The sequence below is a fragment of the Ammospiza caudacuta genome, chromosome 4, assembly GCF_027887145.1.
Source record: "Ammospiza caudacuta isolate bAmmCau1 chromosome 4, bAmmCau1.pri, whole genome shotgun sequence".
NCBI classification, from domain to species: Eukaryota; Metazoa; Chordata; class Aves; order Passeriformes; family Passerellidae; genus Ammospiza; species Ammospiza caudacuta.
Window position 1 is genome coordinate 26740517 of NC_080596.1, and position 21386 is coordinate 26761902.

Below are 21386 nucleotides of genomic sequence, written 5' to 3' on the forward strand. Positions count from 1 at the left end.
TGCTTTGGTCCCTGAGGCAGGCTGTAATGCCTTATCAATTGCTTGTAATAATATCTTTTTAATGTTTATACATGACATATTTCTCAAGAACATGTTATGGAAATTACTAACATTCTTTTCATATACCTTGTCATATAAAGACCTAAGATTTATCCCAACTCTTCCCTAATACAGAGCATTAAGAACTAAATGGGAATAGAATTGGATCTTTTGTCCCAGTCTTTTTGTTTTGTTGAAGTCAGCCTTGTTTTCCAAAATACATAACAAGTGACACATCAAAAATGTATTTTTTTCAGTTTTCAGATGTCTTGATAAGTACCTGGAAAAAACCAAAACCTATTATTTTCTAAAATCTGCAGGAGCTTTGCCTACAACATTAGTTTTTTCCCTTCTTCCAGTTTAAGGCTGCAGTAATTCTCTTCAGTGACTTCTGCTAAGAATTTCTATTTATGACTTACTGACATTTAAACACCTGGGGAAAAACTTGGTAGAATTAAAAATGAGAGGCTCATCTGAAAATGCTGACATAATGTAATTAATGTTGAAGATGGTGACTGAAAAGAGCTTTGTTTGTCAAAACCCAAGTTCTAGCAAGTACAGTTACAGCACTGCAAAACTGAAGAATCATCCTGCATGAGCATTTCCAGCACTTTCAATGAAGTATGTTTAATTTCTCTCCTGAAAATAATAAACACAATTCTTCACTTGTGTTTTTCCACACAAAATTCCACTCAAAATGAAACATGAATGATTACCCGTAGTATACAACTGGAAGAAGCAGAATTCATTTAATAATGAGAAATAGAAATGCTTTTATTGCCGTGCTTACCTCACTGAGTATTGCCCAGACTGGAGAGTCAGAGCTGACTGATAAACGAATGGCCTCTATTCTTCCTATTGCCTGGCTGATGCTGCCTTCTGCTGTGCCATTTTCAAAAGCCCCTGAAAAAAATGCAGACTCTTTACAGGGACTGCAATTAGTTCTCCTTCTAATTAGATGTCTTGGCTTTTGCCACTGGTGATATTTAAATCAAAATAGGAGAGTCATTGATCAGACACCATACACTACCACAAACAGTAATGCAAAGGCTCCTTTCCCTTTCCCTTTCCCTTTCCTTTCCTTTCCTTTCCTTTCCTTTCCTTTCCTTTCCTTTCCTTTCCTTTCCTTTCCTTTCCTTTCCTTTCCTTTCCTTTCCTTTCCTTTCCTTTCCTTTCCTTTCCTTTCCTTTCCTTTCCTTCCCTTCCCTTCCCTTCCCTTCCCTTCCCTTCCCTTCCCTTCCCTTCCCTTCCCTTCCCTTCCCTTCCCTTCCCTTCCCTTCCCTTCCCTTCCCTTCCCTTCCCTTCCCTTCCCTTCCCTTCCCTTCCCTTCCCTTCCCAATGTTGAATTTACCAAAGAGTTAATGAAATCCTTAAGAGCAGAAACATTTTACATGTAGGAACAAAATTACTGGTTTTGAAGTAACAAGAAATAATTTACCTATTATTAAATATCCATCTTTGGTTGCTGGGTAGTTAAATTTTCTGCCATTGTGAATCAATTCTTTTCTTAGTGCTTTCTGTAAAAAAATAAAACAATAACATTTCAAGAAGTATTTTCTGGGTTGCGACATTTTATGCTGAATATCATTCTGAAAATGCAATATGGTTCTAAAGGAGAGACTTACATCAGCTGGCAGCACTTCCACAGTGGTGTTAAACAGTTTATCACCAGGGTGCTCCACGTTCCCACTTCTGAACAAGTACCTGATGATAGAGGTGTATTATTTCCAGGTATTTTATACTTCAGAAGAGTTCTAGGGGAGTAATTCTTTGAAGGAAAGTTTCAGATACCTTTTCTTTATATATTTTGGGCTACAGAGAACAGAAATAGCCCCTTGAAACTATAAACCAAACCATAATATAGGATTTTTATTTTAAACAGAACAACTATTTAAACCATCTTTCTCTGGGACCACAAAGGCAAGTGTTCTCCATTTTTAGTGCTCAAGTTCCAAATAAATTAACTTTCCATGTTTAAATGGCTAAGGAAGGTCTGCCCTCTGATTCGTTCCTGTGATTGTAACACTGAAGTGGAATGAATGGGCTTCTGGAAGGTGAGTGGCAGCAAAAATTTCTGTTTCTACCTGGCCATATACTACATGCCAGGAGAATTCCCCTTTTTTATCAATACTGGTCAACTCAGGTGCTTCTAAAGAATTTCCTTCATAGCCAGTAAGCAAGAGCATTGACCAAACAACAATCCAAGCAAAACCATCTAAGAATAAATAAAAATCCCCATTTTGTTTTAAATTTCTGGCATTAAGAGTCCTTAGGGTTTTAGATTCAAAAAGAACAAGGAGAAGTTAAATCATCAAACTCTCTCCTCTGATATCAAATATTCACCATTGATGAAATTCATTAGTTGAAAACAAATTCCTTTGAGAATTATCATGTAAAATATTTACCTGAAGAAATAAATAATAGTATTTACCTGAAGACATAAAAGGAAAAAATATTCAGAAGCTCTCTAACTACCAATGAAGACATGTATTTCAGGAGGGGATCTGCTCAAGAAGAGCAGATAAATAGTAAATCATGGGATTTTTTTAGTAACAACTGTTTGCATAAACAGTTGAGCACCGATAACTCCAAACAGAATCAAGCATTTCCAAACTGGATATATGTAGGCTTCCATGTTCCATATCATGTAATACTTACTTTTCAACTTCTAGTGGATTTAAAAATGTGAACCTGATGTAGTCACCTGCCACTGGAGCTAAGGCCCAAAAACAGTCTTGTCCTTTGTAAACTTTCTCCAGGGTATATTGTTCATATATTTTTAGGCTTGTGTGCACTTTTGCAGGTGGATTATTATGTGCTTTATGTAGCAACATTTTTCCAAAATCTTTATCCTGTTGATATAAAGAAATGTAATTTCGCTCATACAATGGAAAAAAAAGTGCATTGGTGTCTGTAATTAGTACAGGAAACTATTCCAGAAAATAACCACCTCAGTGTCAAAAAACACACCACCTATTTTTAATACATATAGAATATTGATTTCACTGTAATCACTGGACTCAATGTTACAATCTGTAGACAGAGCTGTACTGATTGTTTCTTAGCTGCCGAGATTTAAAAATAACAATTTTCACAGGAGGCCATTTCATAGCCTGCAGCTTAGATGCCACATCAAAATTCCCTACCAAGCCTGTAGAACATAATTGGATATTGAAATGCCACATAATGCCAAAGATGCGGTCCTTGATTTGAGAAATAAGTCAGAACACAAGCATATCATGTAAAAATATGGCATTGATTTCTCATCCTTACTTTCAAATTCTGTATCTTCCCAGCCAAGGATGAAAAGGTTCCCATGTGCTGAAAGAGAGATGGCTTAGCACGGACACGCAGCTTTGACTTTTCCTTCTCACAGTGTGTCTAGAAACAAAGTAAAAGGGAGGGAAGGGTTATTTAACCAAGGAGAGACAAGCTACATTCCATAAGGCAATTTCATTATGTAGTTAAGGGTATGGGTTCAGATATTTTATCCATATTTACATGAGTTATCCTTGAATTAACAGTCACCTCCTGTCACATACACTGTCTCTAGACCAAAACTCATCATTCCACTCATGCTGTTATTTAGATTTGAAGGCTCAATCACCAGTAATTCATGGATTTCTGCAGAGTATGTGTCACGCTCAGGGTGACAAAAATTGACTCAAATCTGAAACTGACTGATTTCTTAACTATTTCTGGTAAACTTTATTTCAACTTTTAGTCTTGCCACATCATTCTAATTAAACTATTTTGACCAAAACTGACCTTCTTAAGAAGGATTCTGGTTACATTTCAATATTCATCATTTTGCCTCTTTCTGTTGTTTTTGGCAGGCTTTAACGTACTCTAAGTTATGGATCTTTTATCACATAGTTAGAGAAAGCCCTTAAATACTGCATACTTACTGCATCCTTCTCTGGATTGCACACTTTAACCCAGAGCAGGTGGTCTATGAGCCAGTCTATAGGCTTATCCTTATAGAACATGAGAAAAAATTCCACCATTTGTGGTAAGTCTTCTGATTTAAACAATTTTCCTGAAAGCAAGACAAGAAGTTATCTTTTTATTGCTATGCAAGAAGTTATCTTTTTATTGCTATGCAGTTTTGTGTTTAAATGGAATTTATTTAAATAAACATTTAAGTATCACACCAGCCTTGCACACATTAATGTAATTATGATATTTCATGAGAAACTTCACATAGAATCTGGCTTTGAAGTGTTCTGATCATCCAGGCCTTTGATATGGGATGCATATTCTCCTCCACAAAGAAAAGGAAGTTTTGGGGGTTTTTTATAGATTGTTCAAATTCCCTTCTTGAAAAGAGAACTACACATTACAGGGGCACACAGTTCCCTGAGGTGGAACAATTTCCTCCTTATGGGAACTCAGTTATAGATCCTGTGCTGAAGAGACTCTGTGTTAACAAGGCAGTTTTAAAGAGAACAAAAATCAAACTACTTTCAGAGGGCTGTTTCCTGAAGAACCAAGAAAGTTTTGATATGCAGGTTCTTCCCTGCTTTGAGATGTGATTCTGACTTTTTCACCTACACAGCTCCAAATGCAGCTGATCCTGCTGAGGTCTTAATACTTACCAATAAATCCAAGCTGTGAGAACTCAAGAACCATCCAATCTTGGGACTGCTGAGCAGCAAAGCTTTTTATGCTCTCAACAAAATCAGGCTTGGCTATAATATCATCTTCCAGCTGGGAGGAGGGGGGAATGCAACAGAAAAACAGAAGGCAAGCAATGATTGTATTGTTTGCAGAGGGGGTGGTGACACTGCCACAAGAAAATGAAAATTGTGCTGTGTTTAATTGCTCTACCACATGTCCTGGAGCTGAAGGGTATTGGAAGAGGAGACTGACATCCATCCAGGAAATGGGAAAGGCTTCATGGCTGCCTGGCCTCCAGACAAGGACTGGGCATCCGAAAGGCCAGGAGCTGTTCCTGCCACTGAAACAGAGGATTGTGAATCCAGACAAGGAGCTTGGAGGCAGCGACACAAAGGAAATAAATGTATTCCAGAAATAATTAAGGAGTGAGTAATTCATGGTTTGAATTCAGGATGGGTGTGAAAACACAGGAAGAGGAGGCAAATATTCAGGAAAATATTGCTGGGGTGTAGTGTAATCATACAGTAATTTATTCTAACTGCTGTACGTGCTGGAGCTGGCTTCAGAACGTTGAACAGCTAGAAAATTAATCCTTTGGGGAAAAAGCCCCAGCCAAACAAAACATAATTTCCTGCTGCTTTTGGGTCTTCAGCTGAGGCAGCAGGGTCATCATCAAGAGCTTGAGAGATCAGGCCCAGAGGTTTTAGCTGAATTTCTGCATCACTTCAAGTGTGGGGCTGGCTGACAAGAAATGTGTTGGCAGCAGTGAACCCAGGAATAAGCAGAATGGAGTTAGAAAATTGAAATTAAGAGATCTGTTTTGACACTGACATTTTGTCTCACCGACAATGAATTTGAAAACTGTGGGCGCTCCACCAAATAGCAGGCACAACCTAGAGTCTAGTGAGGGGAAGAAAAATAAATTCCATCTAAAGTGAACTCACTGAGATATTGCTCGGGCTTTAAATCCATTACAGAAATGCTCCTGGGAATGAATATTACAAATATATATATATATATGCACAAAGCTTTCCCAGGTTCCGCATGAGGCAATAAAAATCATAGCAGTAGTTCAGGAAACTACTACAAGTTAAGTTAGAACTTGATAAGAGATTTTATCTGAAGAAGCCAAGATTTATTTAATGGTTAGTTTTTGTTTCATCTCACTGCTAATAGAAAACACTTTAAAACTGTTGTATGTGTGTTTCTTTCAGATTTGAAATGTTTGATTCCTGCAGTGAACTACATGGACAAGAAATAACAAGTGCATGCCCTCACTATAAGGCTGGGGTTGGATTGCCTGCTTTTATGGCTGATCCCATGATTGTAAGTGCTTCAAGGGTCCCTGGTGCTTGCAGGGAGGTTCAGTGGAAGTGGAAACAAGGACCTCAAAGTTCTATTGAGGTGGGGCAAAAAAGCTTTAAGGAGACAAGTTGATCAGTGGGTAATCAGTGGGTTGGGTTCATGCCCACAGTAAGCCTGTTAGCTTCAATGGACTTCACAAAAAGACTTGAATCCTGGTTCAGCAGGATCCTAGAACAAGTGTTTGTTCAGCAAAGATCTTGTCTGGCCCATGGCATCAGCTGTGCTGCACACGTCAGGACTAACTCTGTGTGCTTATCTTCTCTCAGGGTTTGGGAGTTGGTGTCAGCCACTCAGTCAATGCCATTCCTGACTAAACCAAACAAAAATCTAACCTAGCTCAAGTTCTGCTTAAGATTGCTGAGGTAAATATTGTACCAGTCTAAGGAAAAGCAGTTTTAAGTTGTTTGCTTTCCTTTAACACAGGACTTCTAAACAGAGGAGGACATAACTGAGTTTGTGCTTCTCACCTGCACTCTACAGAGCAGGTTTGGGGCAGCCCAGCATCTGTGCTACAGGAGCAGCTGCAGGCTGGACACAGAAATGAAGAATGGGATAGAGTAGGAACAGTATGAGGAATGGGATGAGGAAAGTGTAGTTCCTTTTTGAGAAAATTCCAAAAGCAAACATAGCTCCCAGCAGACTACCACCATCCAGGCTTTGTCCTTAATAACACAGCTCAGTTGTTATATAATGCCTCAGATAAGAAAACACATGCTCTCCATTGCTTTAGAAATGCAAATACAAAAGTAAGTAATTGTGGTGCAAATAGGAACCCTTGGAGAACTTGGTAACATCAAGTGTCTGACAGCATCTTAATGTTTCACTTCACTGGGTTTCCTACACCTTGATGCTCTAGTGCACTCAGTAAACTTGGAAAATGTTCTTAAAAATACACACAAGCCACAGGAGAATACTTCATTTTCCATGAAACCATAACTGTTCAAAATACAGCATTTTTGTTTGCCCACCTGCATCCTGAGCACCTACGCCATGTTTGAGAACAGAGCATGGGGACTCTCAAGTAGCCCAGCTCAAATGGGATTTTGCTGAATCCTGAAAAAAACTGTAGGAGATGCCAGGTCCTGCACACTCCTGCTTCCAGGAAACTGTGATGTCCTTATGGAACACCAACTCTGAGGCAAAATGCTCTTCTGAGCTTTTTAAAAGTTACTGAGATAGGTTTTTAGACCTGTTACATAACTGAGCAGCTCTTATAAATGTTGGAATCTGTGGTGGTGATTAAGGTCTTTACGGAGTGCAAATTAGCACAAATCCTGAATGATGGTTAAAGCTGAGCTTGAATGCATGGGGATCCTCCTAAAGGCTAACACAATATTTTCTGGAGAATTAAGGATCTGTGCCAAGTTGTAGCTGACCTTATCTCAAGTATCACTGTACTGGTATGTCCCTGTCTGAAGTATTTCACTTCACTGCCATCTGGGCTATAACCTGAACCTGTCACTACTCTTTCTCCTGGCTGCAGTAAGTAAAAAGATACTAAAGTCTGACTTTCTCAACCTAATCAAATGAGGGTTTCATGCTTCAGTTACCTTGCTCTTCAGCCTCACAAATGGCAGGAAGGGAGAGATGGCTTTAATCAAACAGTACCTGGCTGCAAGATGTAGATAAATACAGAAATATGTGGATGCTTGTAAGGAGCAGAGGCAAAATACACAGAAAATGACATAAGATTGCTGGTTTTATTGAGGCCTTTAAAATGAAAATTGCCAAAACTAAGCATCAGTACAGAGCTATTGCTGATACTTAATGATAATATGGACGTACCTGTAAATAAAACGTTCCCTTAGGTTGAGCATACAGCATTAAAAAGCTATAGTCCAAATTCTGTTTAGTTCTCCACCTAAACATAAGCAGCAAATTCTGATAAGCTTTTTGAGCTTTTTTATTATTTCTATAATAAGAGAACCTCTAATGCTCTGCATTTTTTGTCTCTAAAATAAAATCTTAAGGTTGTATATTCCAACCCATTGTTAAGTGCAAAAGCATTCACCTACGATCAGTGTAAACATTCGTAAATAATTTTATTTTCCTGTAAAATTTAACATTAAATAAACAAAAAAAAATGTATCTCTGTCAATGGAGCTTGAAACAAAATCTCTAACAAGTTATTAATATCAAATGACTTACAATATTCTACTTATTATTTTATGAAGAGTAGAAATAAAGACACATGGATTATTTATAGAAAAAGTAAATGGTTTTACATATGAACAGCACAAGAGCAGGTTGATAACCATGATTTTCAGGTCTAAATATAAACACATATTTAGTACAGTCTCTCATTTTACCAGAGGACGATAATGATGTTTGATAATCAACACTGAAAGACTACAGAGTAATTTATTTGTGGTTAATTAACATAAAAGTATAGCTGATCCAAATCAAATAATATCTAAAATTAAATTATAAGTATGTAAACTTGCTTATGGTCTATGGTATGAACACATATCTATAAAGCCAATATACATAAAGACATATATGTAAATATACTAGCTGATTTCCTCCAGCCTAAACTCTTAGTACTGCAACTCTCTTGCTGCATTGTTGCAGTGGCTTCTGATAAATTAGTTATTGTTGATGAAGAAAATAAATTTCCTCCAGTAAATATATATATTTTTAAGGTTATAATCTGTCTTACTGAATTTGGGGCATGGGAGTGAATGAAATCACTATGAAGGGTGTAGTAAGAGTAGATAAAAGCCCAATGACCACCATAATTTAGGTCATTAATTAAACCCACAGTAGCTGTCAGTGATTAGCTAGAGGGCCATGTGGGCTGTGTGTTCGCAGAGACTCTCCCTCATCAGTGACATTAAAGATTTTTCTCTTTTTTCCCTTATGACAGATCATATAGCCCATTACTTGTTGGCATCATCCATCAGGTTTAAAACCTCTTGGATGCCCAGAGCCAACACCTAAAGGAGCTGCCTTGGCTCTCACCCTGAAGCTGATGTGCAGAATAGTATTTCCCAAGACCCCTTTGTAAATTCTTTTTACCAGTACAAATGAGGTCCTTCAGCTCTGACATTATCAGCTCAAACAATGCTGACTTTTTCTGAATTTTCCATTTTACACTCTTAGCAAAGTTCTAAGGCTTTACTCTTACCTTACTCGGTCCTCAGAATCTCCGAGCGTTTTCTGCAGGTTGGAAAGGTCTGGGTAATAGGAAGCAGGAGGAGAAACAACCTCCAGGACTCCAGACTGGACTTCTCTGGGGAAGCTGGGCAGAGAACCCCAGTGAGACCCTGCTCCTCAAAAACCCTTGTGGGGGCAACCACAGACAGCAGCTGCCCTGTAACCTCCTTTGGGAGCCAAACCTGGAAGTCAAATTTCCCCTTTCCTCCAAAAAACCACACAGCAACTAATCAAAAAGTCTAAACAAAAACCATCAGCCCAACAAACAACCCAACAAAAACAAACAATCAGGCCTCAGGTGCATTAACTGCATCATGTCAAAACCCCAACACAAAACAGGTAGAGCAGTGGTTTTAAAACTGAGTTTCCCATTTCCTATGATTAGTAAACAAAAGATAACACTAAAGATTAAACACATCAGAGTACCAGCATTATGAGAAAAAATATCAATCTGACTGTGTAACCCTGACAAAGCAAACACTCTGTGCAATTTTTTCAAAAGCCATAAAGCAGTAATCAAAATGATCTGAGGGTTTGAGTTGCTGTAGGTATTGAGTGAAGCAGGATGTGCAGAAACCCTGAAATGAGGAAGACAAGGGATCCTCCAGGTATCTTGTCCAGGGAAAATAAGAGCAAGCAGAACTGCAGTGGGAACTAAGCTTCCATTTGGCATCTCTAGGGTTAACCTGGCAGGGCAAAGACTGCCCATCTCATGTTGCCCACCATGCAGTAGCAATTATTATAAATTACAAATGTAACCCCACTGCTGTCCCAAGTGCATTGCCTCCCTGAAAAATAGTAAAGAAAAAAAGGAAACCTTTGCCTCAGGTGCATTTCAGCGTTGAAATGTTCTAGTTCTTTCCATAAAAGCTCCAAATACATCCACACTGGTGGCTGAGTGTAGGACTTACCTGGTTTTAACACTTTCTGCAACACTCTTAACATACTCTGCATCCACCTAAAGAAGGGAGGGTTTCATTAAAAGTCACTCAGTTTTGTATTAAACAACACTTTGTAGGGAATAGGCATATGCAAACACTGAATTTTTTTTCCTTCCAAACAAATGTGGTATGTTACAGCAGCATTTCTAGTAAGGAGCAGTATGGGCTTTTCAAGCCAACCAAACTTTCACTATAGTTCCCTTTTGTTTCCAGCCATCTCCAGCTGCCATTTCTGGCACTGTCTTTCACTGCTTTTGCAGAAGACCAGGCTGTTTTCTGGCTAAAATTCTCTTCTGCCATGCCAGTAAAGCACAGCCATAAAACTACCAGTAAAAAAAAAAAACTGGTTTGGGTTAATAATCCAAAAATCACAAAAGAGGCCTAAGGCTGATGAGAAAAATCTCCTAAGCAAAATAATCTAAAGCCAGCAATACTTAAAATTTTTATTTAATTTCTTCCTAATACAACAAACTTACAGCTCTATGTTTGGAAATTTTGAGGACATTCATCACTGCTGTTTCATAAAAGTACCAATGTTAGTGTGCCAAACATATCTGTTAACTACATTTAGAGTGAAAAGTTTTATTTCTAAAGCAACAGAATAACTGTCTTAGGAGTTCAGATTTTTTCTTTAAATAAACAAATTCTTTAGTATATAATTGTTACCAATTATATGTTAAACTTGTGGTAAGAAAAAAAAAGTGAAATACAGAACTGTGGTAAGAAAAAACAACATCCAGAACTTAAAACTCACTCTCAGTCAATAAGTTACTCAAGCTTAACCCATGATGCAAACCTTCACCTTGATCTTTTAAAACTTTGTGGGAAGAAGGAAGGTGTGGATTCATGACCAGTGAGCACACCTGCCCTCCTCTCGCAATAAAATGTTCTTATCAGCTCTCAGATCAGGACGGTTATCTGCTCCAATTTACTGCATGGCTGAAAGATGGAAGGTGTGAGAACATGACTTTGGGTTGGGAGGAAAGGGACAGTGGGTCCTACAATGGCAGTTTAACCCTAAATTGGCTGATATGGACCACAACTGCACCCACAGCTCCTGTTTGTTTGAAGTGTCACATTAGGACTCTGCACAGAGGGAAACTATTCAAAAGTCAGCCCTTAAAAGCTCACAGAATCCTCAATACAAAGCCCTGTAATAAAAAGTTTACCTCAATGGCAGCCAGGCAAAGTTCATCACTGCCAGGGTATTGCAAAATACCAACTGCAAAGTGAGATCAGCTCCTAGAAACAATGCTGAAGATGAACTACAATAAAATTGGTCCTCTGTACTCATCATTGGGATCCAAACAGAAAACTGGAAGGCATGGCTAAAATTAAAGTGAACTATACTCTGTTTGACACTTTTACACCTGCAAAAGGGATGGCTAAATAATAAAAAAATAGCAAACTGTAACTGTTAATGACTACAGGCATTAATTCATTGCTGTCTATGGAAGGACAAAGACATATGAAGAATAAATATGAATTCTGAATAAATGCACAGTCATTTTACCTGCTAGAAGCTATTACTAGCTAATTCCTTTCTGCAGCTTTTTCTATTTCTGATGTAATCAAGGTGGTTTTGAGTGAGAAAAAAAAGCATTTGTCCTTAATATCTTACCTTGAGCACTGTTTACTTTCCCAAACATGTTCAAGGCTCTGAACAGTTTTCTTTTGCATGGGAAATGCCAAAACACACGCAGAAAGCTCCAATACGTCAAGGTGCTTTGCAAGATACGTGTTATCAAACCAGCTGATAAGTAACAAAGGCTAACAGCACTTTGCACTATTACATTTAGACATAAATAATATTTTCTATCAGCGTGCTGCACCTTTCCATGCACACTCACCTCTGCTACAAAGATGATTATTACACAGTCCCTCTTCTGCTCCTCAGAGAGTTGGTACAGCAGGGAATGCAGAGTATCAATCAGGTAATTTTGTTTTTCCCTTTTCACTGTAGGAATACCCATCACCAGGGAGACTGCAAAGAGAGAATGCCTCAAGCCATGTCAGTAAAGGGAAACTGAAATCACATTTTAATTTTGATTTGATGTGCCCATGGAAGTGGTGACAGTTAATATTTAAGGAAATACCATTACAGCATTTGCTGTCACATGACAGTGACGACAATGCATTTAAAATTTGTACTATAGTTCACTGGAATTCATTATGATTTCTGCAGGTGCCAGCTGATTTCTCATGTGGATAAAAAAAGCTCCATTGAAGATATATTAATAATCCTTTAAATGATCACATCACCTTTCCCTTTGCTTCTCACATTGGCAAACTGAATGCATGGCAAATTTGCCTTGGCTTCCTCATCCATACTCATTTTGTGGGGGGAAAATGTCTGCTACTGCATCTTAGCCATATGAATATATGATTAAAACAAAAAAATAATATTTTTCAATTAAGATTATTTTAATATATATTATATTATTATTATCATTATTGTTATCATTATTGTTATTGTTATATTTTATAATTATTTTTATTCCAGGTCTTTAAGATAAAGACCTCAAATAGGGGTGGGCATTTTAAAAGTATTTTTGCTATTGCTATTAAAATTCATTCAGCTTGGCAACATTAGAAAGTTAAGGGAGAAAATCTATTAAAACTCTTGATTATGTTTCATTGCTAGAAATTGATAAAAATACAAACATATAGCAAATAGAAGCCAAACTTGATTTCCTACCTCCAGTTCTCTGCTGCCCAAAAATAACATTTGGGAAAATTGCGTCTTCATATTCTCGCAGGTGAGGGAGATAGTAGTAGATGTTTGTAAGGTGCACGGGAAGTTTTCTGGGCAGGGTTAACTCTTTCGACTTTAATTCACCTTAAAGACACAGCAAACACAGAGACCCACATAAAACCAAAAGCAAGCAGAGAATTCTATTTCTTCACCTGTTTTGCTCAGCTGAACACGGGCAGATCACCACACACAAGGTTATTCAATCAGAACTATTCCTCAGAAATTATTACATGTCATATATATTCCATTATATTGAATTGAGAATTTCCCAGAGCTTCCCATTCAGCTTGAACATCCTGGGGTACCATCTGTATTTCCCTGCACACTTGCAGGACTGAGCCATCCTAAAACACAGCAGGTAGTTATTGCAAAGGCAGCAGTAAAAAACTGCTTGGTTTGGGGATTTTTTTTTTTTTTTACATGCTAGGCAAACAATTTTAAAGTGAAAAGAAACACAGATTCTGATTAATAACCTTCTTAACTACTTAATAAACTTAAATGCTTTCCCCAAACAGTAACACATGGTGGTTTTCACAGCAGAAGCAAAGGTTCTCTATTTACAAAGTCCTATGGTAAAAATAATGACCACATACAGGCCTTTAAAAACTATTCAAGAAACAAAAGGCTGTAGCAGTTAAGAGAAATGCAGGGATTTTATTTTTCTTTACTACTTTAAAATAAAGATGAAAGCAAAAGAACATTTATTGACTGGGATGGAAAGTTACTTTTCCCAAGGAATGCATCTAAAATAACTCCCAAAATTTACCACCCTTCACAGTTACATACATGTGTCACAAAACCCACCATCAGCTTTACTCACTCAGCTTAGATTGAGAAGGGCAGAGGCTTACTGAATGGGCAGTATTTTAAGTTTTACAACTTCCAAAAGGTACTCCCACAGAAAATTAGGTCCAAAAAGAGATTTCCTACCTTACAGAAAATACTTTAAAACCCCCTGAAGCAACCATATATATCTGCCCAGAGATTTGTGTGTGAGAGAGACCCACAAGTCCTTCTACACTGTTGAGCCATTAAATAAACTGGAATTTTGCTGCACAGAAACCACCTCCACAACTTTTCAAGGGCTTTCCTTCTTTGTTTGATAGTAGTACCTATCAAATATTGGGCAGGGGAGCTCAGTTCCATTGACTGCAATAAACCTTTCCATTTTGGTTGTATAATAAAACATGGCTGGAATGGGAAGCAGAAGGGTAAGTAAAAATAAAAGGAAAATTATTCAGTGAGGCTCTGCCAGTCCCAACAGGGAGGAAAACACAGATTGTGCACAATTACATGATTTATTTTAGGTTACAAAATCAGACTGTCCATCTATTGCATGTAACTCCAGTGTGCAGACAGACAGAGGTGCACAACAGCCTGTAAGGCAAGGTAACTAAAAAGTTCTATTAAACAATGGGAAGAAGCCAGATCACTGAACTTTACATGTTGGTGTCCTAAAAAAACCCCAACAAAACAAAAACCAAAGCAAACCCCTACACACCTGTGTGATTTTTTGTCACGTTCATTCCTCTTGCAGCTATATTTTTGATTTCATCTAGGACACTGCTCAGTTCACGTGATATTTTTTTGTTTTCCACGTCAGCATACAACAGTCTTTGCTGAAGTTCCAGCAGCTGCTGTTCGTACGTATCTAAGCCATTTCCTGCAATAAGAACATAATTCATTTTCTAAAAGGTGATTGATGATGGAATGAAGTTCAAAACTAGGAGATGGTCCAGACGATCACATCGCCAAAGTGCGTAAACAATAATAAAGTTTATTCAGGAGAAGAGGTAGTCTGGAAGAATATTAAGAAGGTAGAGTTTAGGGAGAACAGCTGGGTAAAGGTAAAGTGAAGTCAAAACCAAGAATACAAAATCTGTGAGTTGCAGGGGAAGGTGCTCCTTTCTTCACCAAACAACAAATCATGATGGCCCTTTTAACACTGAAAAGTATAATTATATAATGGCTTGTCTTGTGTTTCAAACACTATTAAGAATAAACAGATATATTAGAAGCATTCAGTCCATGAGTTACACTCTTCATCTATGAGTATGTTAAGAACTGTTACTAAAGACAGTTATTATAAAGCAACACTTCAATAACAATTAGTAAAGAAAGGAGAAGAGGACTTCTGTCTCATTTTAAAATGTTTTATATGCTGCTTCTTTTATTGGTTTTGTCGTGGTGGAGTTGGTTGGGTTTTTTCCCTAGTTAAATGGTGTTATTTAGATAACATATTATCCCATTATGTTTGTGGGCTGTGCCAGATTTTATCTGTGGCAGCTCTCATTTTCCACATCCCACCATTGTCTCTCTGCAAAAGTGAATTCCCAGAGATTGTCACCTGTAAAAGGCACTAGAGCAAAACACAGAGGTAACACCAATTTGTGAGGATTTGCAGAGGTGTTTCAAACTGGAATTAGTTTGCATTTTGGATAAACGGGGTTTTATTTGCATTAAACACAAGTCCTTAATTTAACCAATAAATGTGTGATTGGAAGACTGAATTTTAACACACCTAGGAAGAAAGTGGTTAGAAAAAAAAAGAAGTAAACATGTGATGTGTATTACCATTATTTACCTCATTAAAATTTTAAAGGATGTTTAATAAAACCCCATTAAAGGAATGCTTCCTAAAACTTTTGACACTCTTAAAAATCTTTTGACTTGCAAGAAAGGCATTTGTATATATGAATATTTTATACTATGGAGCTATGAACATAAATTTAGCATTGCTGAAGGAAGGGGAAATCTGGATTATTTCAGCTGCATGCAACAAGACTCTTCTTCTTGATTGAGGTAGGATTCCCTAAGAATGATCCTTAGTAATCACTTATGTCATTTGTTTTTGGTGGCTCAGGAAGCAAGGGTTTGACACAAGGAACATAATACTCACTCACCTGTGGTGAAGAATTAATTTCTTATAAAAATATATAGTTTGAAATGGAAGATTAAATGTTCTAAGTTTTACTAGAGCACATGTAAATAGGCAGCATTAACTATTACTAAATTTTTGTCAAAAAATGTGTGTTTGGAAAGCATTATGAAGGTAAACACTCAAAATATTTCAACAGTCATTGAGTTGAAATAGACTCGTGTGTGTGAGTGTGTGTGTGTGATCATAAATGCTTCCAATCCCATTAATGATTTCTGGCACTATCTAAGAGCTGTGGGACAATTCCTCACTATCTCGTCGTAGCACTCAAACAGAAAAGAAAATAAAAGGAGAATTTGGAGTGGCAGAAAGGAGGGAAGAAAGCACTTCAAAGTCTAGCAGTGACTCTTGTTCCTGTTTCTTGATTACAAGCTGAATTGCTTATCATCCCTAAAGACTGTTTCTTTGAGAAACTGAAATTTGGTTAACGGACTCCTTAAAAGAAAACCATATAAGCACACTTACTACAAAAGATCTTGTCATTCCGTGTGCCTGAAACCACTGCCCACTGCTCAGGTCAATGAGGCATGTTAAACCACTGAGGCATGCCTTGCACCACCAACCAGCAGGTTATTATCTCTCCATAACTGATCTAATACCAGATACCTCTCTGAATCTTGTTACATGAGCTTTGCACGCTCAAGTTTTGTGCTCTCCGAGTAAGGAAGGGGAAAAAAAAAATAATCTCCAAACAATGCCCCCATCTCAGGTCAGAACAGTGAGTTCTTAGGCAAACATTTAAATTCAACAATGCGCATTACCTTTAACTATGTTGTTTAGAGTCTTACAGCACAGTGTTATTTGTGCCTTCCAAAATGTTAGAGAAGCACTGTGCCAAAGAAAAGCACAACGTGGGGCAGGGGAGATGGGGTTCCTCTATTCCCACACAGGGCAGGCTGGGAACAGGACCAGAATGCTTTTACTGAACAATTTACTGAACAATACTGTCTCTAACTGAAAAGAAATAAGCAAACTTGTTTCAAAGAAAATACAACTTAAGCTCTAACAATATTCTCTTAAATGTTGGTAAACAATCCTAATTTTAGACTCAAGTCTTTTCCTACATTAGAATGTAGTGAAAAGTGATCTTAAAACATTCAGTCAGAACATCACCATATAGGAAAGCAATATTGTTAAAATAAGTGAAAAAATACAGAAATTGAATGGATATTGTATGGTGCTTGGCTATAATTGGTATACTTTGGTTTTTAGGTAGTACTCACTCACTTCAAGCAATTGCTACTGCTTTGTTCTGGTTGGTATTTTAAATATTTAATTATTTTACTTCTCTTCCTGAAGTAGCAACAAATTATATGCACCTTCAGTTAAATGCCTAGCCATCAGCTAAGGTATTTCTAGCCAAAACTCTGTTCCTCAAGGCTCAGTGTGCAGCACTAGGAAAGCAGAAGGACATGTCTGAGGTTATGACCAGACACTGCACAGCAAACAAAGAGAGGTCTGAAATGCTCCCTTACCCCTTTCTCTAAAAACCCCAACAATATCTGGCCTCCTTTTGTGCCACAACATTTATGGCTAAGTCCCTCTACTCTTTAGGCACTAAAGTAACAGTGAGAAGCAGCAGAATTTTTATTTAATAAATTGCACATGTTGAAGCCAGTAAAACTACACAGCTTTAAGTATCCCACAAATTTAGGTGAAAAGGTCAGCAACGTGTTACAAACCAATGCAGAGAGATTTAATCTTGTAACCCTTGAGAGCAACATGAAGAAGCAGTGCCAAAATAGATGATCCGATTTATCTCGTTGCTGTGACTTACAAAAATTTCACTGTTATTCAGCAAAAACCAAAATTTCTTCTCAAAGACCAAAAATTCTTCTTTGGTGAATGTTATTTACCAAAATTTCTTTTTACCCATGAATACTGTTTCCTCCGAAGAAACTTTATGCAAGTTCATAATGAGTTTATAATATGGTTTTGCCTTCTGCTTTTCAAGTCGCAAAATCGTCACTGCCTCCTTACATTTACTTTCTTGTTTTTATATAAGGCTGATTTTTTTTTTTAATGGATCAGTATTTACATGGAAAACAATAACTAATATTGTGTGAGAAGAGCACTACACATACTGTAAGTTGTATGCTATTTCTCAGAACCCCAAACCTATTTTTGTATTATAGAAGTGCTTAAGACCATAGTCTTGAGCTTGGGTGCGCTGTCCTCGTTTCACAAAGCTTATTCACTATCCCAAAATCAACTGCTTTCCCAGAAACAATTATATAGTCAGAAACCAGAGGGAATACTGCTGACTACTGCTGCTTGGTGTGACAGACTGTAGCCAAAAAATCAAGAGCAGCCCAAACACTTCAATGGGCAGAGCAGAGAAGTTAACAAAAGTTAGGGGAGATTTAACAAATGTATGAGAGAAAATGAGTAGGAAACATCTGACAGATGAGGGAAAGAGATGGGAGCTGCCAAGCTGGACTCTCAGTAACTGGTGGGCTGAGGGAAAAGGGCATCAGGAAAGAAAATACACATCGTGCTTTGAGAGGCACCAAAAGTGGGAATTCCTACAATGCTCTAAGCACGGCAATGGAGAGCCAATTCAGCAGTGCAGAAGGAAAAAACCAGAGCTTGAACAACATCTAAGCAGAGACATCTGCCTGTTTTCAGAGCAAAATATTAATTACAAGCCATTTTCTTAAACAAGCACCCTGTGACAACAACAGAGCATCAGTGGTTCTGCTCCCAATAATTGTCTCTGCAGAAAAAGGTAACAACTTTGTTATTGTTACCTATGGCTGGCTGCTCTTAAGATTTTCTGGATGGGTACAAGGCTTGTCTTCTAACACCCCTTGGGAGCACAGACTATATTTTCAGTAAAATAAACATAATACAAAGTCATTCACCACGTACTGCTACTTTCTCCTTTACTTACTAATATTAACTATTTTATTTGCACATTTGTGAGATTTACCAAGCGCATGAGGGTCTAAAGACTATGTATTTACAGATGCAATGACCAAAAGTTAGTTACAAAACAGGTGCAAATAACAGTAATTAGGAAAATTATACCCTCTGAGAGGAATTAGTTACTCAGTTTGCTGTGGAGGAGGAGCCAGCTGTGGAAAGAGAAGTTAAGGCAACACATATACACCACAACACATTATCCCTCTTGCCCAAAACAAACAAACAAAACACAAACAAAATCCCAAAGCAAAACAGCCCAGCAGGGAATGCCATCAGAGAAACGTCAAAAACAAAGTAAAATTAAAATGTAATGTCAGCAATGAGGAGCCTCAAAACACGAACCACGAGACAACACAATGGTAACTGCAGAATGGGACAAACACTTTCATTCTGACCTCTCTTGGATTTCAGTCTCCTAAGATTTTTCCTCATTTTTCCTTCCCCACCCCTCACAGGAGTGCCACTGAAGGAAACATAAAATGTTGTAAGGCAAACCACCGTAAAAGGCAGGAGGATCAGCACTGTCTCAACTCTATTCAATACGCAATTGCAGGGCCAAGATCTCTACACCACTTCTATTTGTTACAGAAATAATTAATATAAACAAATTATCCGCTACCTGGAGTTGTGTTCATCCCAGAAATTACTAAGTGGTTTATTCCAATTCTTCTGCACCTGTAACACCAAACCTCTTACAAAGGTGTGTGTAGGAAGCACTGAGAGATCCACTCTCTTTCCCTCACCCCAAACCAATAACAATAACAAACCAATAACTCACCCCCTCACCCACAACAAGCCATGTCTGCAAGTCTCAGAGATACTATTTGGAAAGACCACCTCATTTCTTTCTGGAAAGTATCATCAGTTTTATCTTTCTTACATTGGCTCAGAGAATTTTAGACATGGCTTTATGAAGATCTATGTGGCACATACCACTTACATAACCTACTAAAAAGGCAGCGTATCATTTTAAAGTTTAGAAATAAAATATAAAAACTTGGGGTTTTTTTTCCCCTCGGCATTCTAGTCCTGGAAATATGCACAGGAAAAAAGTGACGGTACACGAGGCCCAAATACAATTACGGGATTGATAATGCTACTTTTATCCTCCACAACAATGAAATCAAAGCTAGTTTAAAAGCGACAGCCACGGCAATCACGTTTAGATTTTCCTTTCCATCTTAACGTAAGAAAAAGAGTTGAAAAAATAAAAGAGGGGGGAAAATAAAAGAGGAAAAAAGAGAGGGGAAAAAAGGCAAGAAGAAACTTTTATAGTTTCTTAAATTTAGGGCTGTATTTTTAATCCTAGCCCTGCCCCGGTAGCGGGCGGGCTCCCGGCGCGCTGCCCCATGGCACGGCCGGTGCCCGCCGCCCTCCGCGCCCGCACCGACGGCACGGACGGGACTCCCCCGCCGCTCTCACCTGGGCCGCCGTGCCACAGCGCGAACCACAGCAGGGGAAAGGCGGCGCCGAGGCACAGCGCCGGCAGCACCTGCCCGAGCCGCAGCCGCATCTCCCGCGGGCACTGCCCGCAACGCCCGCACGGCACCGGCACCGGCACCGGCAGCGCCGGGGAAACGCGGGCGGGGCGTGTTCGCGCTGCCCTGCCCAAGTCATAGCATTGGAAGGAATGAGATGGATGTGTCCTTACAAACAGGTGCTGTGGATCTGCTGGTAGCTAGGCCCAGAGACCTGCAGGTAAGGAAGGAACGAGAGAAACTAGCAGTTTCAGAAAATGTTACTAATTGACAGGGATACTGCTCAGCCCAGGTCATGCTTGATTCCCGAACTTGGAGAAAAAGAATAAAGACTCGATAGAACCGTGTTGTGCAAGGGGTGGTGCGTGTGTGCGCACGTTAAGGGGGAATTGGGAAGTCTGTACCTCCCGGTACCTCAGCCAATGGGGAAAGGAAGATGGTGATGTGCCTGGGAAAATCAGGATAATAAGGGGGCTGTGTCCTCCAACAATCTGAGAGACCCCATGGGAAATACCTCATCCCTCCCTTTGTTCACGAATAAAGTTACAGAACTCCTCTGTCTCCTTTTTGAACGTAGACTTCTCGTTATGTTTTTTCTGCACAACATTGTAATGGTGAACATTATTTGACTCGTTCAAAACAAATGGGGCATTTGTTTTTATATTGCTTGTGAGATTGTATCAGGAAGGCAAGCTGTGTGCAATTAATACATGCATTTAGCACAATCACAGAATCAGGTAAATAAACCAAGCTTTTGAGTTCCCCTTCAAAGAGGAAGGAGGGCAAGCAGGTGCAACATCTCACCCAACCAAAGTCTAGTGGTACACAGGTACCTGTACCTGATAACAGCATTATACTGCAGCCATTGTCCTTGCTCCACACATGTGCCTTTCCATTCAGACACACACCTGTTGCCTTTTCAGGTCTCCAGCAATCCATAAGGAAACAAAAAATTAGTCACTGCTCAGAATACATCTCCTACAACAATAGTTTATAAAGGGAACAGATACCTCGTTTACCAAGGTTCCTGGAACCACTTACAGCAACACAGTTCTAAATAAACCACCTACGTTTCATGGACAAAAATGTTCCTCCTAATACCTGATCAGCAGGTATTTAGTGGCTTTTGCTTTGACATGTTCTCTACCTGCTCACAAATCCACCTTTCA

The 21386-nt window shown here is 38.6% G+C and overlaps 1 protein-coding gene across 1 annotated transcript; it reads right to left on the minus strand.

The window, feature by feature from the left end:
• Nucleotides 1-292: 292 nt before the first annotated feature.
• MGAT4D (MGAT4 family member D) lies at nucleotides 293-20252 on the minus strand. The gene is made up of 15 exons (XM_058803990.1): nucleotides 20162-20252; nucleotides 14376-14539; nucleotides 12820-12949; nucleotides 11972-12105; nucleotides 10092-10138; nucleotides 9152-9265; nucleotides 7810-7885; nucleotides 4638-4749; nucleotides 3948-4078; nucleotides 3313-3420; nucleotides 2698-2891; nucleotides 1665-1743; nucleotides 1478-1556; nucleotides 830-942; nucleotides 293-319 (listed from the first exon to the last, which is right to left on the minus strand). Exons 1-15 carry the CDS (start codon nucleotides 20250-20252, stop codon nucleotides 293-295), a joined length of 1599 nt encoding a protein of 532 aa, XP_058659973.1.
• Between the last annotated feature and the right edge of the window lie 1134 nt (nucleotides 20253-21386).